We start from the raw sequence: 19,225 nt of genomic DNA on the forward strand, positions 1-19,225 counted from the left end.
TGAGAGGGAGGTTGAGAGGGAGGTTGAGAGGGAGGTACAGAGGGAGGTACAGAGGGAGGTTGAGAGGGAGGTTGAGGGGGAGGTACAGAGGGAGGTTGAGAGGGAGGTACAGAAGGAGGTTGAGAGGGAGGTACAGAAGGAGGTTGAGGGGAGGTTGAGAGGGAGGTTGAGAGGAAGGTACAGAGGGAGGTACAGAGGGAGGTTCAGGGGGAGGTTCGGGGGAGGTTCAGAGGGAGTTACAGAGGGAGGTTGAGAGGGAGGTTGAGGGGGAGGTACAGAGGGAGGTACAGAGGGAGGTTGAGAGGGAGGTTGAGAGGGAGGTAAAGAGAGAGGTTGAGAGGGAGGTTCAGAGTAAGGTTCAGAGTGAGGTTCAGAGTGAGTTTCAGAGGGAGGTTGAGAGGGAGGTTCAGAGGGAGGTACAGAGGAAGTTTCAGAGGGAGTTTGAGAGGGAGGTACAGAGGGATGTACAGAGGGATGTACAGAGGCAGGTTGAGAGGGAGGTTGAGAGGGAGGTTCAGAGGGAGGTACAGAATGAGGTTGAGAGGGAGGTACAGAGGGAGGTACAGAGGGAGGTTCAGAGGGAGTTTGAGAGGGAGGTACAGAGGGAGGTTGAGAGGGAGGTTGAGAGGGAGGTTGAGAGGGAGGTTGAGAGTGAGGTTGAGAGGGAGGTTCAGAGTGAGGTACAGAGGGAGGTACAGAGGGAGGTACAGAGGGTGGTTCAGAGGGAGTTTCAGAGGGAGGTTGAGAGGGAGGTTGAGAGGGAGGTTGAGAGGGATGTACAGAGGGAGGTTGAGAGGGAGGTTGAGAGGGAGGTACAGAGGGAGGTACAGAGGTAGGTACAGAGGGAAGTACAGAGGGGGTACAGAGGGAGGTTCAGGGGGAGGTTCGGGGGAGGTTCAGAGAAAGGTTGAGAGGCAGGTACAGAGGGAGGTTGAGAGGGAGGTACAGAAGGAGGTTGAGAGGGAGGTTGAGAGGGAGGTTCAGAGTAAGGTTCAGAGTGAGGTTCAGAGTGAGTTTCAGAGGGAGGTTGAGAGGGAGGTTGAGAGGCAGGTACAGAGGGAGGTTGAGAGGGAGGTACAGAGGGTGGTTCAGAGGGAGTTTCAGAGGGAGGTTCAGAGGAAAGTTCAGAGGGAGGTACAGAAGGAGGTACAGAGGGAGGTACAGTAGGGGGTTCGGAGGGAGGTACAGAGGGAGGTTGAGAGGGAGGTTGAGAGGGATGTACAGAGGGAGGTTCAGGGTGTGGTTCAGAGGGATGTACAGAGGGAGGTTCAGAGGGAGGTACAGAGGGGGGTACAGAGGGAGGTGTAGGGGGAGGTTCGGGGGAGGTACAGAGGGATGTAAAGAGGGAGGTTGAGAGGGAGGTTGAGAGGGAGGTTGAGAGTGAGGTTGAGAGTGAGGTTGAGAGTGAGGTTGAGAGGGAGGTTCAGAGTGAGGTACAGAGGGAGGTACAGAGGGAGGTACAGAGGGAGTTTCAGAGGGAGGTTGAGAGGGAGGTTGAGAGGGATGTACAGAGGGATGTACAGAGGGATGTACAGAGGGAGGTTGAGAGGGAGGTACAGAGGGAGGTACAGAGGGAGGTTGAGAGGGATGTACAGAGGGAGGTTGAGAGGGAGGTTGAGAGGGAGGTTCAGAGTGAGTTTCAGAGGGAGGTTGAGAGGGAGGTTGAGAGGGAGGTACAGAGGAAGTTTCAGAGGGAGTTTGAGAGGGAGGTACAGAGGGATGTACAGAGGGAGGTTGAGAGGGATGTACAGAGGGAGGTTGAGAGGGAGGTACAGAGGGAGGTTGAGAGGGAGGTTGAGAGGCAGGTACAGAGGGAGGTTGAGAGGGAGGTACAGAGGGTGGTTCAGAGGGAGTTTCAGAGGGAGGTTCAGAGGGAAGTTCAGAGGGAGGTACAGAAGGAGGTACAGAGGGAGGTACAGAAGGGGGTTCGGAGGGAGGTACAGAGGGAGGTTGAGAGGGAGGTTGAGAGGGATGTACAGAGGGAGGTTCAGGGTGTGGTTCAGAGGGATGTACAGAGGGAGGTTGAGAGGGAGGTTGAGAGGGAGGTTCAGAGTAAGGTTCAGAGTGAGGTTCAGAGTGAGTTTCAGAGGGAGGTTGAGAGGGAGGTTGAGAGGGAGGTACAGAGGAAGTTTCAGAGGGAGTTTGAGAGGGAGGTACAGAGGGATGTACAGAGGGATGTACAGAGGGAGGTTGAGAGGGATGTACAGAGGGAGGTTGAGAGGGAGGTACAGAGGGAGGTTGAGAGGGAGGTTGAGAGGGAGGTTGAGAGGCAGGTACAGAGGGAGGTTGAGAGGGAGGTACAGAGGGTGGTTCAGAGGGAGTTTCAGAGGGAGGTTCAGAGGGAAGTTCAGAGGGAGGTACAGAAGGAGGTACAGAGGGAGGTACAGAAGGGGGTTCGGAGGGAGGTACAGAGGGAGGTTGAGAGGGAGGTTGAGAGGGATGTACAGAGGGAGGTTCAGGGTGTGGTTCAGAGGGATGTACAGAGGGAGGTTCAGAGGGAGGTACAGAGGGGGGTACAGAGGGAGGTGTAGGGGGAGGTTCGGGTGAGGTACCGAGGGATGTACAGAGGGAGGTTGAGAAGGAGGTTGAGAGGGAGGTACAGAATGAGGTTGAGAGGGAGGTTCAGAGTGAGGTTCAGAGGGAGGTACAGAGGGAGGTTCAGAGGGAGTTTCAGAGGGAGTTTGAGAGGGAGGTACAGAGGGAGGTTGAGAGGGAGGTTGAGAGGGAGGTTGAGAGGGAGGTTGAGAGTGAGGTTGAGAGTGAGGTTGAGAGGGAGGTTCAGAGTGAGGTACAGAGGGAGGTACAGAGGGAGGTACAGAGGGTGGTTCAGAGGGAGTTTCAGAGGGAGGTTGAGAGGGAGGTTGAGAGGGATGTACAGAGGGAGGTTCAGGGGGAGGTTGAGAGGGAGGTTGAGGTGGAGGTACAGAGGGAGGTAGAGAGGGATGTTGAGAGGGAGGTACAGAGAGAGGTTGAGAGGGAGGTTGAGAGGGAGGTTGAGAGGGAGGTTCAGAGGGAGGTTGAGAGTGAGTTTGAGAGTGACGTACAGTGGGAGGTACAGAGGGAGGTACAGAGGGTGGTTCAGAGGGAGTTTCAGAGGGAGGTTCAGAGTGGAAGTTCAGAGGGAGGTACAGAAGGAGTTCAGAGGGAGGTTGAGAGGGAGGTTGAGAGGGATGTACAGAGGGAGGTTCAGGGGGAGGTTCAGAGGGATGTACAGAGGGAGGTTCAGAGGGAGGTACAGAGGGGGGTACAGAGGGAGGTTCAGGGGGAGGTTCGGGGGAGGTACAGAGGGATGTACAGAGGGAGGTTGAGAGGGAGGTTGAGAAGGAGATTCAGAGAAAGGTTGAGAGGCAGGTACAGAGGGAGGTTGAGAGGGAGGTACAGAAGGAGGTTGAGAGGGAGATTGAGAGGGAGGTTCGGGGGAGGTTCAGAGGGATGTACAGAGGGATGTACAGAGGGAGGTTGAGAGGGAGGTACAGAGAAAGGTTGAGAGGGAGGTACAGAGGGAGGTTGAGAGGGAGGTACAGAAGGAGGTTGAGAGGGAGGTACAGAAGGAGGTTGAGAGGGAGGTACAGAGGGAGGTTGAGGCGGAGGTTCAGAGTGAGGTTCAGAGGGAGTTTCAGAGGGAGGTACAGAGGGAGGTACAGAGGGAGGTACAGAGGGAGTTTGAGAGGGAGTTTGAGAGGGAGGTTGAGAGGGAGGTTGAGGGGGAGGTTGAGGGGGAGGTACAGAGGGAGGTACAGAGGGAGGTTGAGAGGGAGGTTGAGAGGGAGGTTGAGAGGAGGTAAAGAGAGAGGTTGAGAGGGAGGTTCAGAGTAAGGTTCAGAGTGAGGTTCAGAGTGAGTTTCAGAGGGAGGTTGAGAGGGAGGTTCAGAGGGAGGTACAGAGGGAGGTACAGAGGAAGGTTCAGAGGGAGGTACAGAGGGATGTACAGAGGGAGGTTGAGAGGGATGTACAGAGGGAGGTTGAGAGGGAGGTTGAGAGGGAGGTTGAGAGGGAGGTTGAGAGGGAGGTTGAGAGTGAGGTACAGTGGGAGGTACAGAGGGAGGTACAGAGGGTGGTTCAGAGGGAGTTTCAGAGGGAGGTTCAGAGGGAAGTTCAGAGGGAGGTACAGAGGGAGGTACAGAAGGAGTTTCAGAGGGCGGTTGAGAGGGAGGTTGAGAGGGATGTACAGAGGGAGGTTCAGGGGGAGGTTCAGAGGGATGTACAGAGGGAGGTTCAGAGGGAGGTACAGAGGGGGGTACAGAGGGAGGTTCAGGGGGAGGTTTGGGGGAGGTACAGAGGGATGTACAGAGGGAGGTTGAGAGGGAGGTTGAGAGGGAGGTTCAGAGAAACGTTGAGAGGCAAGTACAGAGGGAGGTTGAGAGGGAGGTCCAGAAGGAGGTTGAGAGGGAGGTTCAGAGTGAGGTTCAGAGTGAGGTTCAGAGGGAGGTTCAGAGGGAGGTACAGAGGGAGGTACAGAGGGAGGTACAGAGGGAGGTTGAGAGGGAGGTACAGAGGGAGGTTCAGAGGGAGTTTGAGAGGGAGGTACAGAGGGAGGTACAGAGGGAGGTACAGAGGGAGGTTGAGAGTGAGGTTGAGAGTGAGGTTGAGAGTGAGGTTGAGTGTGAGGTTGAGAGGGAGGTTCTGAGTGAGGTACAGAGGGAGGTACAGTGGGAGGTACAGAGGGAGGTACAGAGGGTGGTTCAGAGGGAGTTTCAGAGGGAGTTTCAGAGGGAGGTTCAGAGGGAGGTAGAGAGGGAAGTTCAGAGGGAGGTTCAGGGGGAGGTTGAGAGGGAGGTTGAGGTGGAGGTACAGAGGGAGGTTGAGAGGGAGGTTGAGAGGGAGGTACAGAGAGAGGTTGAGAGGGAGGTTGAGAGGGAGGTTGAGAGGGAAGTACAGAAGGAGGTTGAGAGGGAGGTACAGAGGGAGGTTGAGAGGGAGGTTGAGAGGAAGGTACAGAGGGGGTACAGAGGGAGGTTCAGGGGGAGGTTCGGGGGAGGTTCAGAGGGAGGTACAGAGGGAGGTACAGGGGGAGGTACAGGGGGAGGTACCGGGGGAGGATCGGGGGAGGTACAGAGGGATGTACAGAGGGAGGTTGAGAGGGAGGTTGAGAGGGAGGTACAGGGGGAGGTTCAGAGGGAGGTTGAGCAGGAGGTTCAGAGGGAGGATGAGAGGGAGGTACAGAGGGAGGTAAGAGGGGGGTACGGGGGGGTACAGATGGAGGTCCGGGGGAGTTTCAGAGGGATGTACAGAGGGATGTACAGAGGGAGGTACAGAGGGAGGTTGAGAGGGAGGTTGAGAGGGAGGTTGAGAGGGAGGTACAGAGGGAGGTACAGAGGGAGGTACAGAGGGAGGTTGAGAGGGAGGTTGACAGGGAGGTAGAGAGGGAGGTACAGAGGGAGGTTGAGAGGGAGGTACAGAGGGAGGTTGAGAGGGAGGTACAGAGAGAGGTTGAGAGGGAGGTTCAGAGGAAGGTTGAGAGGGAGGTTGAGAGGGAGGTTGAGGGGGAGGTACAGAGGGATGTACAGAGGGATGTACAGAGGGAGGTTGAGAGGGAGGTACAGAAGGAGGTTGAGAGGGAGGTACAGAGGGAGGTTGAGGGGGAGGTTGAGGGGGAGGTTCAGAGTGAGGTTGAGAGTGAGGTTCAGAGGGAGTTTCAGAGGGAGTTTCAGAGGGAGGTTGAGAGGGAGGTACAGAGGGAGGTACAGAGGGAGGTTGAGAGGGAGGTTGAGAGGGAGGTACAGAGGGAGGTACAGAGGGAGGTACAGAGGGAGGTACAGAGGGAGGTTCAGGGGGAGGTTCGGGGGAGGTTCAGAGGGAGTTACAGAGGGAGGTACAGAGGGGGGTACAGAGGGAGGTTCAGGGGGATGTTCGGGGGAGGTACAGAGGGATGTAGAGAGGGAGGTTGAGAGGGAGGTACAGAGGGAGGTTGAGAGGGAGGTACAGAAGGAGGTTGAGAGGGAGGTAGAGAGGGAGGTTGAGGCGGAGGTTCAGAGTGAGGTTCAGAGTGAGTTTCAGAGGGAGGTACAGAGGGAGGTACAGAGGGAGGTACAGAGGGAGTTTGAGAGGGAGTTTGAGAGGGAGGTTGAGAGGATGGTTGAGAGGGAGGTTGAGAGGGAGGTTGAGGGGGAGGTACAGAGGGAGGTACAGAGGGAGGTTGAGAGGGAGGTTGAGAGGGAGGTACAGAGAGAGGTTGAGAGGGAGGTTGAGAGGGAGGTTGAGAGGGAGGTACAGAGGGAGGTTCAGAGAAAGGTTGAGAGGCAGGTACAGAGGGAGGTTGAGAGGGAGGTTGAGAGGGAGGTTGAGAGGGAGGTTCAGAGTGAGGTTCAGAGTGAGGTTCAGAGTGAGTTTCAGAGGGAGGTTGAGAGGGAGGTACAGAGGGAGGTGCAGAGGGAGGTTCAGAGGGAGGTTCAGAGGGAGTTTGAGAGGGATGTACAGAGGGATGTACGGAGGGAGGTGGAGAGGGAGGTGGAGAGGGAGGTTGAGAGGGAGGTTGAGAGGGAGGTACAGAGAGAGGTTGAGAGGGTGGTTCAGAGGGAGGTTGAGAGGGAGGTTGAGAGGAAGGTTCAGAGGGGGTAGAGAGGGAGGTTCAGGGGGAGGTTCAGAGGGAGGTACAGAGGGAGGTACAGAGGGAGGTACAGAGGGGGGTACAGAGGGAGGTTCAGGGGGAGGTTCGGGGGGTACAGAGGGATGTACAGAGAAAGGTTGAGAGGCAGGTACAGAGGGAGGTTGAGAGGGAGGTACAGAAGGAGGTTGAGAGGGAGGTTGAGAGGGAGGTTGAGAGGCAGGTTCAGAGTGAGGTTCAGAGTGATTTTCAGAGGGAGGTTCAGAGGGAGGTACAGAGGAAGGTTCAGAGGGAGTTTGAGAGGGAGGTACAGCGGGAGGTTGAGAGGGAGGTACAGAGTGAGGTTGAGAGTGAGGTTGAGAGGGAGGTTGAGAGGGAGGTACAGTGGGAGGTACAGTGGGAGGTACAGAGGGAGGTACAGAGGGTGGTTCAGAGGGAGTTTCAGAGGGAGGTACAGAGGGAGGTTCAGGGGGAGGTTCGGGGGAGGTTCGCGGGAGGTACAGAGGGATGTACAGAGGGAGGTTGAGAGGGAGGTTGAGAGGGAGGTTCAGAGAAAGGTTGAGAGGCAGGTACAGAGGGAGGTTGAGAGGGAGGTGCAGAAGGAGGTTGAGAGTGAGGTTGAGAGTGAGGTTGAGAGTGAGTTTCAGAGGGAGGTTGAGAGGGAGGTTGAGAGGGAGGTTCAGAGGGAGGTTCAGAGGAAGGTTCAGAGGAAGGTTCAGAGGGAGTTTGAGAGGGAGGTTGAGAGGGAGGTTGAGAGGGAGGTTGAGAGGGAGGTTGAGAGGGAGGTTGAGAGGTAGGTTGAGAGGGAGGTACAGAAGGAGGTACAGAAGGAGGTTCGGAGGGAGGTTGAGAGGGAGGTTGAGAGGGAGGTTGAGAGGGAGGTTGAGAGGGATGTACAGAGGGAGGTACAGAGGGAGGTTCAGGGGGAGGTACAGGGGGAAGTTCAGAGGGAGGTTGTGAGGGAGGTTGAGAGGGAGGTTGAGAGGGAGGTTGAGAGGGAGGTACAGAGGGAGGTACAGAGGGAGGTACAGGGGGAGGTTGACAGGGAAGTTCAGAGAGAGGTACAGAGGGAGGTTCAGAGGGAGGTATCATCAGCAAATTTATAGATGGTATTTGAGCTATGCCTAGCCAGACAGTCTTGTGTGTGGAGAGAGTAGAGCAGTGGGCTAAGCACACATCCCTGCAGTGTGCCAGTATCGATTGCCAGTCAGGTGAATATTTTAATTTCGATCCGCACAGATTGTGGTCTTCCAGTTAGGAAGTAGAGGATCCAATTGAAGAGGGAGGTACAGAGGCCCTTGTTCTGGAGCTTTTCAATCAGAACTGCAGGAATGATGTGTCAAATGCTGAGCTGTAGTTAATAAATGACATCCTCACATAGGTATTTGCATTGTCCAGCTGATCTGAGGCCACGTGAAGAGCCACTGAGATTGAATCCCTTGTAGATCTGTTGTGACGATAGACAAATTGCAGTGGGTCCAGGTCCTTGCTGAGTCAGGAGTTCATTCTCACCATTACCGACCTCTCCAGGCATTTCATCACTGTAGATGTGAGTGCTACTGGACAGTAGTTGTCAAGACAGCTCACCCTGATCATCTTGGGAATGGTATAATTGTTGCCCTTTTGAAGAAGGTGGGATCTTCTAACCATAGTAGTGAGTGATTGAAGACATCTTTGAACACCCCTGCCACTTGTTTGGCACAAGTTTTCAGAGCTCCACCAGGTGCTCCATTGGTTCCTGTCGCCCTGTGAGTTTTCCCCTTTTTGAAAGACATCCTGATGTCGGCTTCTGAGACAGAGATCACAGGGTCACCGGGGCTGCAGGAATCCTCATAGCTGTAGTTACATTCTTCCTTTAAAGATGGGCATAAAAGGCATTGAGCTCACCTGGGAGTGAAACATCACTGCCATTATGATCTCTTACTAGCTCTTCCTTCAGTTAGTCCTGACGAAGGGTCTCGGCCCGAAATGTCGACTGTACCTCTTCTTAGAGATGCTGCCTGGCCTGCTGCATTCACCAGCAACTTTCATGTGTGTTGCTGCCATTATGATGTTGGGTTTCACTTTGGCAGGGTTTGCAGGACATTACTTCCTACAGAGTTGATGTGCATCTGATGTCACCTCCAACCTGCTTGGGATTGTTCCTTAGTTCTTGAACTAGCCCTCTGCAGGTCGTATCTGGTTTTCAGGTACAGGCCTGGGTTGCCGGTCTTGAGTGCCACAGATGCAGCCCTCAGCAGAATACGAATCTCTTGGTTTATCCATGGTTTTTGATTTGGGTATGTACAGTAAGTTCTCGTAGGCACATACTCATCCACGCAGGTTTTAATGAAGTCGGTAACAAATGCAGCACACTCATCCAGATTTGAAGATAAATCCTTGAATATAGTCTAGTCCGTTGATTCAAAGCAATCCACTTAGTGCTCCTGCACCTCCTTTGTTCATACTTTTTTGGTCCTCACTACTGGTGCTGCAGTCTTCAGTTACAGTGGTGTAACCGTGGTTCAGTGTGTCGGTTGCTCTGGTACTACACGCGATTAGTTGGTAATAGTAATTTAGAGAGTTTTTCAAGCTGGCCTGGTTAGAATCCCCCCAAAGTGATGGGGAAGGCATCAGAATGTGCTGTTTCATGCCTGTTGATCACATCACTCGGTACGTTGAGAGCTTGTTTTACACTAGCCTGAGGTGGGACTTAGATGATGACTGAAATCGTCTGCAGCAGATCAAATGAATGGCACTTGATCAGGAGTTGTCCCATTGGTGGTGAACAGAGCCGGACAGAACCGCCACGTTTGTACATCAGGAGGAGTTTATCATAAAGCGCACTCACTCCACCCCTCAGACTTTGAAACGTTCAGTAGTTCTATCTTGGTGGTATATTGTGAACCTGTCAGGCTGTATCGATGCGTCTGGAACGGAAAGGGTTAACCAAGATCCTGTAAACAAAACACGCAACTGGGTCCTATTGTTCCTCTGGTATAGCACTGTGGCTCTGAGATCTTCAGTTTCCTTTACCAGAGGCTGTAAGTTTGCCAGCAAGATGCTTGGTATTGGAAGTTGAAAGCCACACTTTCTGAGATGAACTTTTAACCTGGCTCAGCATCCTCTCTTCCACTGTCTTAAAAGGGAACCATGCCAGCCACCAGGGTCTATTCAAGTCCCATCCATTTTAAGTCGCGATAGATTTTTAAAATCACATTAAAACAATGTTAATAACTGTACAGACCTCAGTTGTGGTTCTCAGCTGTAGCAGGCTGAAACGGGAGTATTTGATAGTTTCAATTAGAGCTGCTCGCACAAGGAGCCTTCTTGATGGCGGCATGGAAGGAGAGAGCTGGGGCTGAGCATGCATCCATGAACCAGAGACCCCGGCAGTCCCTCATGTCCTTCCGGCACAGCATGGTACTCCAAGTCTTCTATATTGTTGTCCAATGTCTGCATGTTCACCTGCAGGGTACCTGAGAGGGGCAGTCCCAAGCATCGATGTTTCAGTTTTACCCGAAGTCCCTCCTGATGATCACATTTTTGGACACGGAAGCAGCCTCCAAGTGCTGTACTCAGCTTCTGGGTTGTCAGTTCGGCTGATTTTGTCTGAATGGGTCACTGACTCTGTCAAGACTGGCTTAGGTGAGTGTGTGCCCACTAAAACATACTGGGTCTTCGCAAACCAGAGACCCCAGATAAAGCAGGACATTCGTGGTCTCCTGAGACCGGAACTATGATGTTCAGAACTGCTAATCCAGAGACCTACAAGAAGTTCAGGTACAATTTGTGGAAGGCCATCGCAAAGGGACGATGTGGACAAAGCTGGGGGCACAAGCTGTCCTGAGGCAGATTTGGCAAAGCTTGTCTGGCGTTACCTCCAACAAGGTGAGAATGACACGCTCCTTGATGGGTTTAATGCCTTTTATTTGCACTTTGAGAAAGAGAACAACGACACACATGCCCACGTCAGTCAGCCTTGTGATGTCTGTCTCACATGCCAACGTCAGACTGTCCTTCGGGGTTGGGGGGAGGGGCTGGTGAATCGTTACAGGCCCCAGGTCCTAACAGAAAACCTGGCTGAGTGCTTAAAAACCTGAGCTGACCAATTGGCTGGAATATTTACGGACATCTTCAACCTCTCAATTCTTGCTCTGTCTCTCATTTGCTTTAAAAAGGCATGTACTGTACCAGAGCTCATTCAGAGCTGAAGGACTTTCCTCAATGACCACTATCTGGTAGTATTTGCAGAAGTCAGTTATGGCTTGAATCTTCTCCTGCCTCAGCAAGGACCTGGGCCTGCTTCAATCCACCTATTGGCACAGTCGGTTTACAGTAGATGCCATCTCACTGGCTCTCCACTCTGCGCTGTAACACCCGGACAACCTGAACACAAATATCATGATAACTCTTTGTGGTGCCTGGATGCAGTGGTCTTGCTGTACTCTTGTCCCCCCGATCTGGAACATCTAATGATTAAATACTGACTATTCTACTTACCACAGAATTCTCTGTAAGCCTGACCACAGTTTCCATTCTGCCGAGGGCCAGCATCGAACAGGTACTTGAGATACTGAGTACTGCCATTGCAGACGCGAAACATCTTACCCTGACGCCTTTGGATAATTTTCAAGGACTTCAATCAGGATTGTTGGAAGAAATCTCTGCCCAATTATCATCAACATATCACCTGCAGCACCAGGGGTCTCAACACAGTCAACTACTGGTTGGCATCCATCTGTCTCGAAGGACGATGGCTGACGATGATCATCACAAGCCTGGGTGGAAGATATGGAGATCCTCAGATGCCCAGTTGTCACGATTCCTCTCGACCTCATCAGTGTAGTCCAAAGAAATCGTATGAAGCAGTATGGTTGGCATCGGCTTGGCTGCAGGAGCTTCTGGAAGGATGTTCAGTGACATCCAGCCACATTGGGGACTCCATTCCAGATTTACTGTCTGGGTTTACTCCCGAAGCCATTGTCTCTCCCAAGGCTGCCCACAGGCAGTGGGGCTATTTACCCGTAGCTGGGGATCTTGTTCACGAGCACCAGGGCGTGTCTACACACAGGTGGGTCTGCGTGCTACGTGAGCAGTGGCCAGATCTCCTCCCTGTCCTCTGTAGTACTGCCGGAATCTGAAAGGAGTTCAGTTTCTGTATCACTAGCGAGGAGGCACTACATGAGGCTTGCTGTTGGACAGGCAGGGAGAGACTTACACATTCAGCTCTCCTTTTCGTAAGACAGCTAGCCGGCGGTGAAATCTGAAAGTGAGGTCAACAAGCACTACCCACTACACTACCACACTAGACGCCTCACAACAACCATTTTGACACCACTCAACCTCTCCCAAACTACAATGAGGATTCCTACTGTTTCCTGCTTAGACCACATTTTGGGAAATCTAAGCACTTGGCTGTCCTTCTCCTATCTGTATACAGACAGAAGAATAAAGAGCAAATCTCCAGAGATAAGAGCAACAAAGAGGTGCTTGCAGGAGGCAGTGGGATTTCTTCAAGTCAGTGTGACTGGGTTGAGTTCAAGGACATGTCAGAGGATCTGAATGTATACACCACGATAGTCATAAACTTTATAAAAACAGATGTAAAATCATTCCCACAGAATCATTCAGTCATCCCCAAGCAGAAGCTCTGGCTGAACCAGGAGATCTGCACACTGCTGAGGGCCAGATCAGAGGCACTCAGGTTTGCTACCCAAGTAAGACACAAGAGGTCCACATACGATCTCTGGAAAACCATCTTCTGTGTGAATTTACAAATCCGGTCCAAACTTGAATTACTGAAGGGTGTTCAGCAGCTGTGACAAGGCTTCAATACTACGAACTCTTACAAAGTGAAACCAAGTGATATTGGTGACGAGTTTTGCTCTCAGGTGAGAATGCCATCTATGCTCACTTTGACCTTCAGTGCACAGAGGAACCTTCACATACTCCCACAGTCCCCAATGACCCTGTGATCTCAGACTCTGAGGCCAATGTGAGATCATGCTTCTGGAGGGCGAACCCATGAAAAGCATCCGGCCCAGACAGGTACCTGACCAGTGCTGATCAACTGGCTGTAGTGTTCACCAATATCTTTATCCTCTCACTTTGGCAGTGCGTGGTACCCACCTGCTTCAAGCAAACTTCAATTATACCAGTGCCTAAGGAGAAATGTGTAGCCTGTCTCAGTGACTGTTATCCCGTAGCACCCACATCCACTGTGATTTAGTGTTTTGAGGGTTGGTGCTTACATCAACTCCTTCCTGAGAAGTGACTTGGATCCACTCCAATTTGCCCACCAGAGCAACCACTCCACAGCAGATGACATCTGATTGGCTCTTAACTCAACCCTGGAACATTTGGGCAGCAAAGATGCAGACATCAGGATGCTATTTATTGGCTACAGCTCTGTATGCAATACCATCATCCCCTCAAAACTTATCAATGAGACTGAAGACCTTGTCCTCAATAACTCCTTGTGCAATTGGATCTGCAATTTCCTCACTTGCAGACCCCAGTCAGTTTGATTGGTGAAAACATCTTCTCCACAATCTCCATCAGCAAAGGTACACCACAGGACTGTGTGCTTAGCCCCCTGCTCTGCTTGCTTTAAACTTGTACCATTCCAATGCCGTATTTAACTTTGCTGATAGCACCATTGTCGTTGGCTGCATCACAGGTGGAGATGAATCAGTATATTGGAGGGAGATTGAAAATCTAGTTGGGTGGAGCCACAAGAACAACCTCTTTCTCAATGCAGCAGGATCAAGAAGCAGATTATTGACTTCAGGAGGAGGAAACCAAAGGTTCATGAGCCAGTCCTCATCGGCGGAATCAGGGGAGATGGAGGATCTGTCCTGGGTCCAGCGTATAAGTGCCATGATGAAGAAAGCACTGTGCCTTAGAAATTTGCAAAGGTTCAGCATAACATCTAAAACTTTTACCATCTTCTGTGGATGTGTGGTGGAGAATATATTGACTGGTTGCATCACAGCTTGGTATGGAAATACACAGCCCTGGAATGGAAAATCCTACAAAAGGTAGAGGATATGGCCCAGTCCATCACAGGTAAAACACTCCCCAGCACGGAGCACATCCTCATGGAGCGCTGTTGCAGGAAAGCGGCATCCATCATCAAGTACATCTCTCTTCTCCTCACTGCCGTCAGGAAGAAGGTACAGGAACTTCAGGACTCACACTACCTGGTTCAGGAACAGCTATTACCCCTCAACCATCAGGCACTTGAACCAGAAGGGTTAACCTCACTCAACTTCAAAGTTCAAAGTAAATTTATTATCAAAGTACATATATGTCACCATATACAAACCTGAAATTCATTTACTTGTGGGCATACACAGTAAATCCACAATAGAATCAATGAAAGATTGCACCAATGTGGGCGTTCAATCCGTGTTCAAAAGACAACAAGCTGTGCAATTACAAAAGGAAAGCGGTAATAATAATAAGTAAATAAGCAATAAATATTAAGAACATGAGATGAAGAGTCCTTGAAAGTGAGGCCATTGGTTGTGGTAACATTTTAATGATGGGGCGAGTGCAGCTGATTGAAGTTATTCCCTGACGGCTGAGGGGTAATAACTGTTTCTGAACCTGGTGCTGTGAGTCCTAAGGCTTCCTGACGTCAGCAGCGAGATGAGCACACAGCCTGGGTGACAGGGGTCCCTGATGATGGATGCTGCTTTCCTGCAACCACGCTCCATGGAGATGTACTCAATGATGAGGAGGGCTTTACCTGTGATGGACTGGGCCGTGTCCACCACTTTTTGTAGGATCTTCCGTTCAAGGACATTAATGTTTCCATACTGGCTTGTGCTGGAGCCGGTCGATATGCTCTCCACCTTACATCCGTAGAAGGTGGTCAAGGATTCAGCTGTCACGCTGAATCTTCACTAATCCTTAACGCAGCAGAGGTGCTGCCTGCCTTCTTCATAACCGCATCTCTTCCACTTGATGCACGTCTGCTCTTACCCCATCCTCCCACCACCCTATTAGGGATAGGGCTCCTCTTGTCCTCATCTACCGCCAGCCTCCGTGACCAGCACATGATTCTCTAACTTCCACCATCTCCAACGGGATCCCACCACCAAGCACATTTTCCCTTCTGCCCCCCCCCCCACTTTCTGCTTTTCACAGGGGTCGCTCATCACTCCCTACACAACCCCCTTGTCTATTTGTCCCTCCCCACTGATCTCCCTCCTGGCACTTATCCTTGCGAGTGGAACAAGGGCAGCACCTCCTCCTTCACTACCACTTAGGGCCCCAAACAGTCCTTCCAGGTGAGGTGACACTTCATCTGTGAGTCTGTTGGGGTCATCGACTGTGTCCAGTGCTCCTGGTGTAGCCTGCTTGTGTATCAGTGAGACCTGGCGTAGATTGGGAGACTGCTTTGCCGAGCAGGTACACCAGGAAAAGTGGGATCTCTCAGTGGCCACCCATTTTCATCCCGCTTCCCATTCCCATTCTGATATGTTTATCTACAGCCTCCTCCACTGTTGCGATGTGGCCACACTCAGGCCGGAGGAACAACATCTTATATTCCTTCTGGTCAGCCTCCAACCCGATGGCATGAACATCAATTTTACGAACTTCCTGTAATGTTCCCCCCCTTTCACCATTCCACATCCCTTTTACCCTGTCTCACTTTATCTCCTTGCCTGTCCATCACCTCCCTCTGGTTCTCCTCCACCCTTTTCTTTCTTCAAAACATCCACCATTGCCCCTGTACCTAAAAAGACCAAGGTAACGTGTCTGAACGACTGGCGTCCTGTCACACTCACCTCAATAATAAGCAAATGCTTTGAGAGGCTGGTCCAGGACTACATCTGCAGCTTGCTACCACCCAAACTGGACCCCCTACAATTCGCCTACCAACACAACCAATCGACAGATGATGCAATAGCCACTGCTCTACACACCGTCCTTACATATCTGGAGAAGAGGGATGCTTACGTGAGAGTGCTGTTCTTGGACTGCAGTTCAGCATTCAACACCATAATTCCATCCAGACTTGACAAGAAGCTCAGACACCTCGGCCTTTACCCTGCCTTGTGAAACTGGGTCCTGGACTTCCTGTCAGATCGCCAGCAGGTGGTAAGAGTGGGCTCCCTCACCTCTGCCCCTCTGACCTTCAATACAGGTGCCCCTCAGGGCTGTGTCCTAAGCCCCCTCCTTTACTCTCTGTATACCCATGATTGTGTCACCACCCACAGCTCTTATCTGCTAATTAAATTTGCTGACAATACTACATTGATTGGCCTAACCTCAAATAATAACAAGGCAGTCTACAGAGAGGAAGTCATCACCCTGACACAGTGATGTCAAGAAAACAACCTCTCCCTCAAAGTTGCAAAAACAAAGGAGCAGGTTGTGGATGCTGGAGGAATGGAGGTGGGCTAACCCCTATCGACATCAATGGATCTGGGGTTGAGAGGGTGAACAGCTTTAATTTCCACGACATACACTTCACTGAGGATCTCATGTGGTTTGTACACGCCAGCTGTGTGGTGAAAAAGACACAACAGCCCCTCATTCACCTCAGACAGCTGAAGTTTGGTATGAGTCCCCAAATCCTAAGGACTTTTTACAGGGGCACAATTGAGGGCATCCTGACTGGCTGCATCATAGCCTGGTACGGGAACTGTACTTTCCTCAATTGCAAGACTCTGCAGAGAGTGGTGCAGACAGCCCAACGCATCTGTAGATGTGATCTTCCCACTACTCAGGACATTTACAGAGACAGGTGCATAAAAAGGGCCTGAAGGATTATTGGGGACCCCAGTCACCCCAACCACAATCTGTTCCAGCTGCTACCATCTGGGGAATGGTACTACAGCAGAAAAGCCAGGACCAACAGGTTCCGGGACACACGGAGCAGAACACCCCTGTGGCCATTCCCCTCAAAAACAAGTAAACTGCTTTGGATACTTTTGTGAGGGATGACCTCCCGGGAGAATGCCACGGCGACTGGGTTACAGGCGCTGAGCCTGGGTCTGTGGTGTAGAAGGGAAAGAGAGAACAGGAGGGTGTGGTAGTGATAGGGGAACAGATAGGAACAGACAGGAGATTTTGTGGATGTGAATGGGACACCCGGATGGTATGTGGCCTCCCAGCTGCCAGGGTCAGGGGTGTCTCAGGTCACGTCCACATCTGTTTGGAGAGGGAGGGGGAGCAGCCAGATGTCTTGGTACATATTGGCCCCAGTGACAAAGAAAGGAAAAGCAATGAGGTCCTAAAAAGAGAATTGAGAGAGCTAGGTAGAAAGCTGAGAAGCAGGACCTCCCGGGTAGTAATTTTGGATTGCTGCCTGTGCCATGCGCCTGTGAGGGTAGAAACAGGATGATCTGGCAGATAAACGTGTGGCTGAGAAGCTGGGGCAGGGGGCAGGGATTCAGGTTCATGGATGATTGGGATCTCTTCTGGGGGAGGTATGACCTGTACAAAAGTGACAGGTTGCACCTGAACCCGAGGGGGACCAATATTCTCGTGGGCAGGTTTGTTAGAGCTGTTGGGGAGGGTTTAAACTAACTTGGCAGCGGGGTGGGAACTGGAGTGAAGGGACTCAGGATAGGACGGATGGTAGAAAAGTAAAGATAGCGTGCAGTCAGACTGTCAGGAAGGGAGGCAGGTGATGGGACTTATTTGCAGCCAACAGGCTGAGTATCAAATCATTAGGGATGCAGAGTCAGAAAGGATAGTAAATACGGTACTCAAGGTGTTGTATCTAAATTCGTGTAGTATAAGAAATAAAGTGGATGATCTTGTTGCAATATTACAGATTGCCAGGTATGATGTTGTGGCTGAAGGATGGTTGTAGTTGGGAGCTGAATGTCCAAGGTTACACGTATCGGAGGGATAGGAAGGTAGGCAGAGTGGGTGGTGTGGCTCTACTGGTAAAGAATGGCTTCAAATCAGTAGAGAGATATGACATAGGATCAGAAGATGTTGAATCCTTGTGGGTTGAGTTAAGAAACTGCAAGGGTAAAAGGACGTCGATGGCAGATATATACAGGCCTCCCAACAGTGGCTGGGAGGTGGGTCACAGGTTACAACAGGAAATAGGAAAGGCGAGTCAAAGGGCAATGTTATGATAGTCATGGGAGATTTCAACATGCAGGTCGATTGGGGAAAATCAGGTTGGTAATGGATCTCAAGAGAGTGAGTTTGTTGAATGCCTACGAGATGGCTTTTTCGAGCAGTTTGTTGTTGAGCCTACTAGGGGATCAGCTATACTGGATTGGGTGTTATGTAATGAACCGGAGGCGATTACGGAGCTTAAGGTAAAAAAAAAACCCTCAGGAACCAGTGATCACAATACGATTGTGTTCAACTTGAAATTTGAGAGGGAGAAAGTAAAGTTTGACGTAGCAGTATTTCAGTGGAGTAAGGGAAATGACAGTGGTATGAGAGAGGAGTCAGCCAAAGTAAATTGGAAGGAGCTGCTGGCAGGATGTCAGCACAACAGCAATGGTGTGTGTTTCTGGAAAAAATGAAGAAGGTGCAGGACATGTGTCTTCCAAAGATGAAGAAATACTCAATTGGTAAAATAGTACAACCATGGCTGACAAGGGAAGTCAAAGCTATTGTAAAAGCAAAAGAAAGGGCATACAATAAAGCAAAAATTAGTGGGAAGATAGAAACACAGAAAACCTACAGCTCAGTACAGACCCTTCGGCCCACAAAGCTGTGCTGAACGTGTCCTTAACTTAGAAATTACTTAGGGTTACCCATAGCCCTCTATAGAAACATAGAAAACCTGGAGAGGATTGGGAAGTCTTTTGAAACCTACAGAGAGCAACTAAAAAATGATTAGAAGGGAAAAGATGAACTATGAAAGCAAGCTAGCAAATAATATCAAAGTGGATAGTAAAAGTTTTTCCAAGTATGTTAAAAATAAAAGAGAAATGAGAGTGGACATAGGACCGCTAGAAAATGAGGCAGGAGAAATAATAACAGGGGACAAGGAGATGGCTGATGAACTAAATGAGTATTTTGCGTCAGTCTTCACTGTGGAAGACACTAGCAGTTTGCTTGATGTTGTAGTGTGTGAAGGAAGAGAAGTGGGTGCAGTTACTGTTACAAGAGAGAAGGTGCTCAAAAAGCTGAAAGACCTAAAGGTACATAAGTCACTCGGACCAGATGAACTGCACTCTAGGGGTCTGAAAGAGGTAGCGTTAGAGATTGTGGTGGCATTAGAAATGATATTTCAAAAATCATTGGACTCTGGCATGGTGCCAGAGGACTGGAAAATTGCAAATGTTACTCCACTCTTTAAAAAGGGAGGAAGGCAGCAGAAAGGAAATTATAAACCAATTAGCCTGACCTCAGTGGTTGGGAAAATATTGGAATCAATTGTTAAGGGTGAGGTGATGGAGTACTTGGTGACACAGGACAAGATGGTACAATGTCAGCATGGTTTCCTTCAGGGAAAATCCTGCCTGACGAACCTGTTGTAATTCTTTGAGGAGATTACAAGTAGAATAGATAAAGGGGATGTATTGGATGTTGTATATTTGGACTTTCAGAAGGCCTTTGACAAGGGGTCACACATGAGGATGCTTACCAAGTTAAGAGCCCATGGTATTACAGGAAAGTTACTAACGTGGTTAGAGCATTGGCTGATTGGTAGGAGGCAGTGAGTGGGAATAAAAGGATCCTTTACTGGTTGGCTGCCAGTGACTA

General features: G+C 50.8%; 1 protein-coding gene across 1 annotated transcript in view; it reads right to left on the reverse strand.

The window, feature by feature from the left end:
* LOC140192651 (uncharacterized) overlaps positions 1 to 11,129 on the reverse strand; it is a 35,535-nt gene extending 24,406 nt beyond the window's left edge. Inside the window, exons 1-2 of the mRNA XM_072250182.1 lie at positions 11,027 to 11,129; positions 7,192 to 7,425 (exon numbers count right to left, since the gene is read on the reverse strand). Of these exons, the coding sequence (XP_072106283.1) occupies positions 7,192 to 7,425; positions 11,027 to 11,129 (337 nt within the window). The remainder of the gene's footprint in view (positions 1 to 7,191; positions 7,426 to 11,026) is intronic.
* Positions 11,130 to 19,225: the final 8,096 nt, after the last annotated feature.

Source organism: Mobula birostris, unplaced genomic scaffold (assembly GCF_030028105.1).
Source record: "Mobula birostris isolate sMobBir1 unplaced genomic scaffold, sMobBir1.hap1 scaffold_2013, whole genome shotgun sequence".
In the NCBI taxonomy this organism is placed as follows: domain Eukaryota; kingdom Metazoa; phylum Chordata; class Chondrichthyes; order Myliobatiformes; family Myliobatidae; genus Mobula; species Mobula birostris.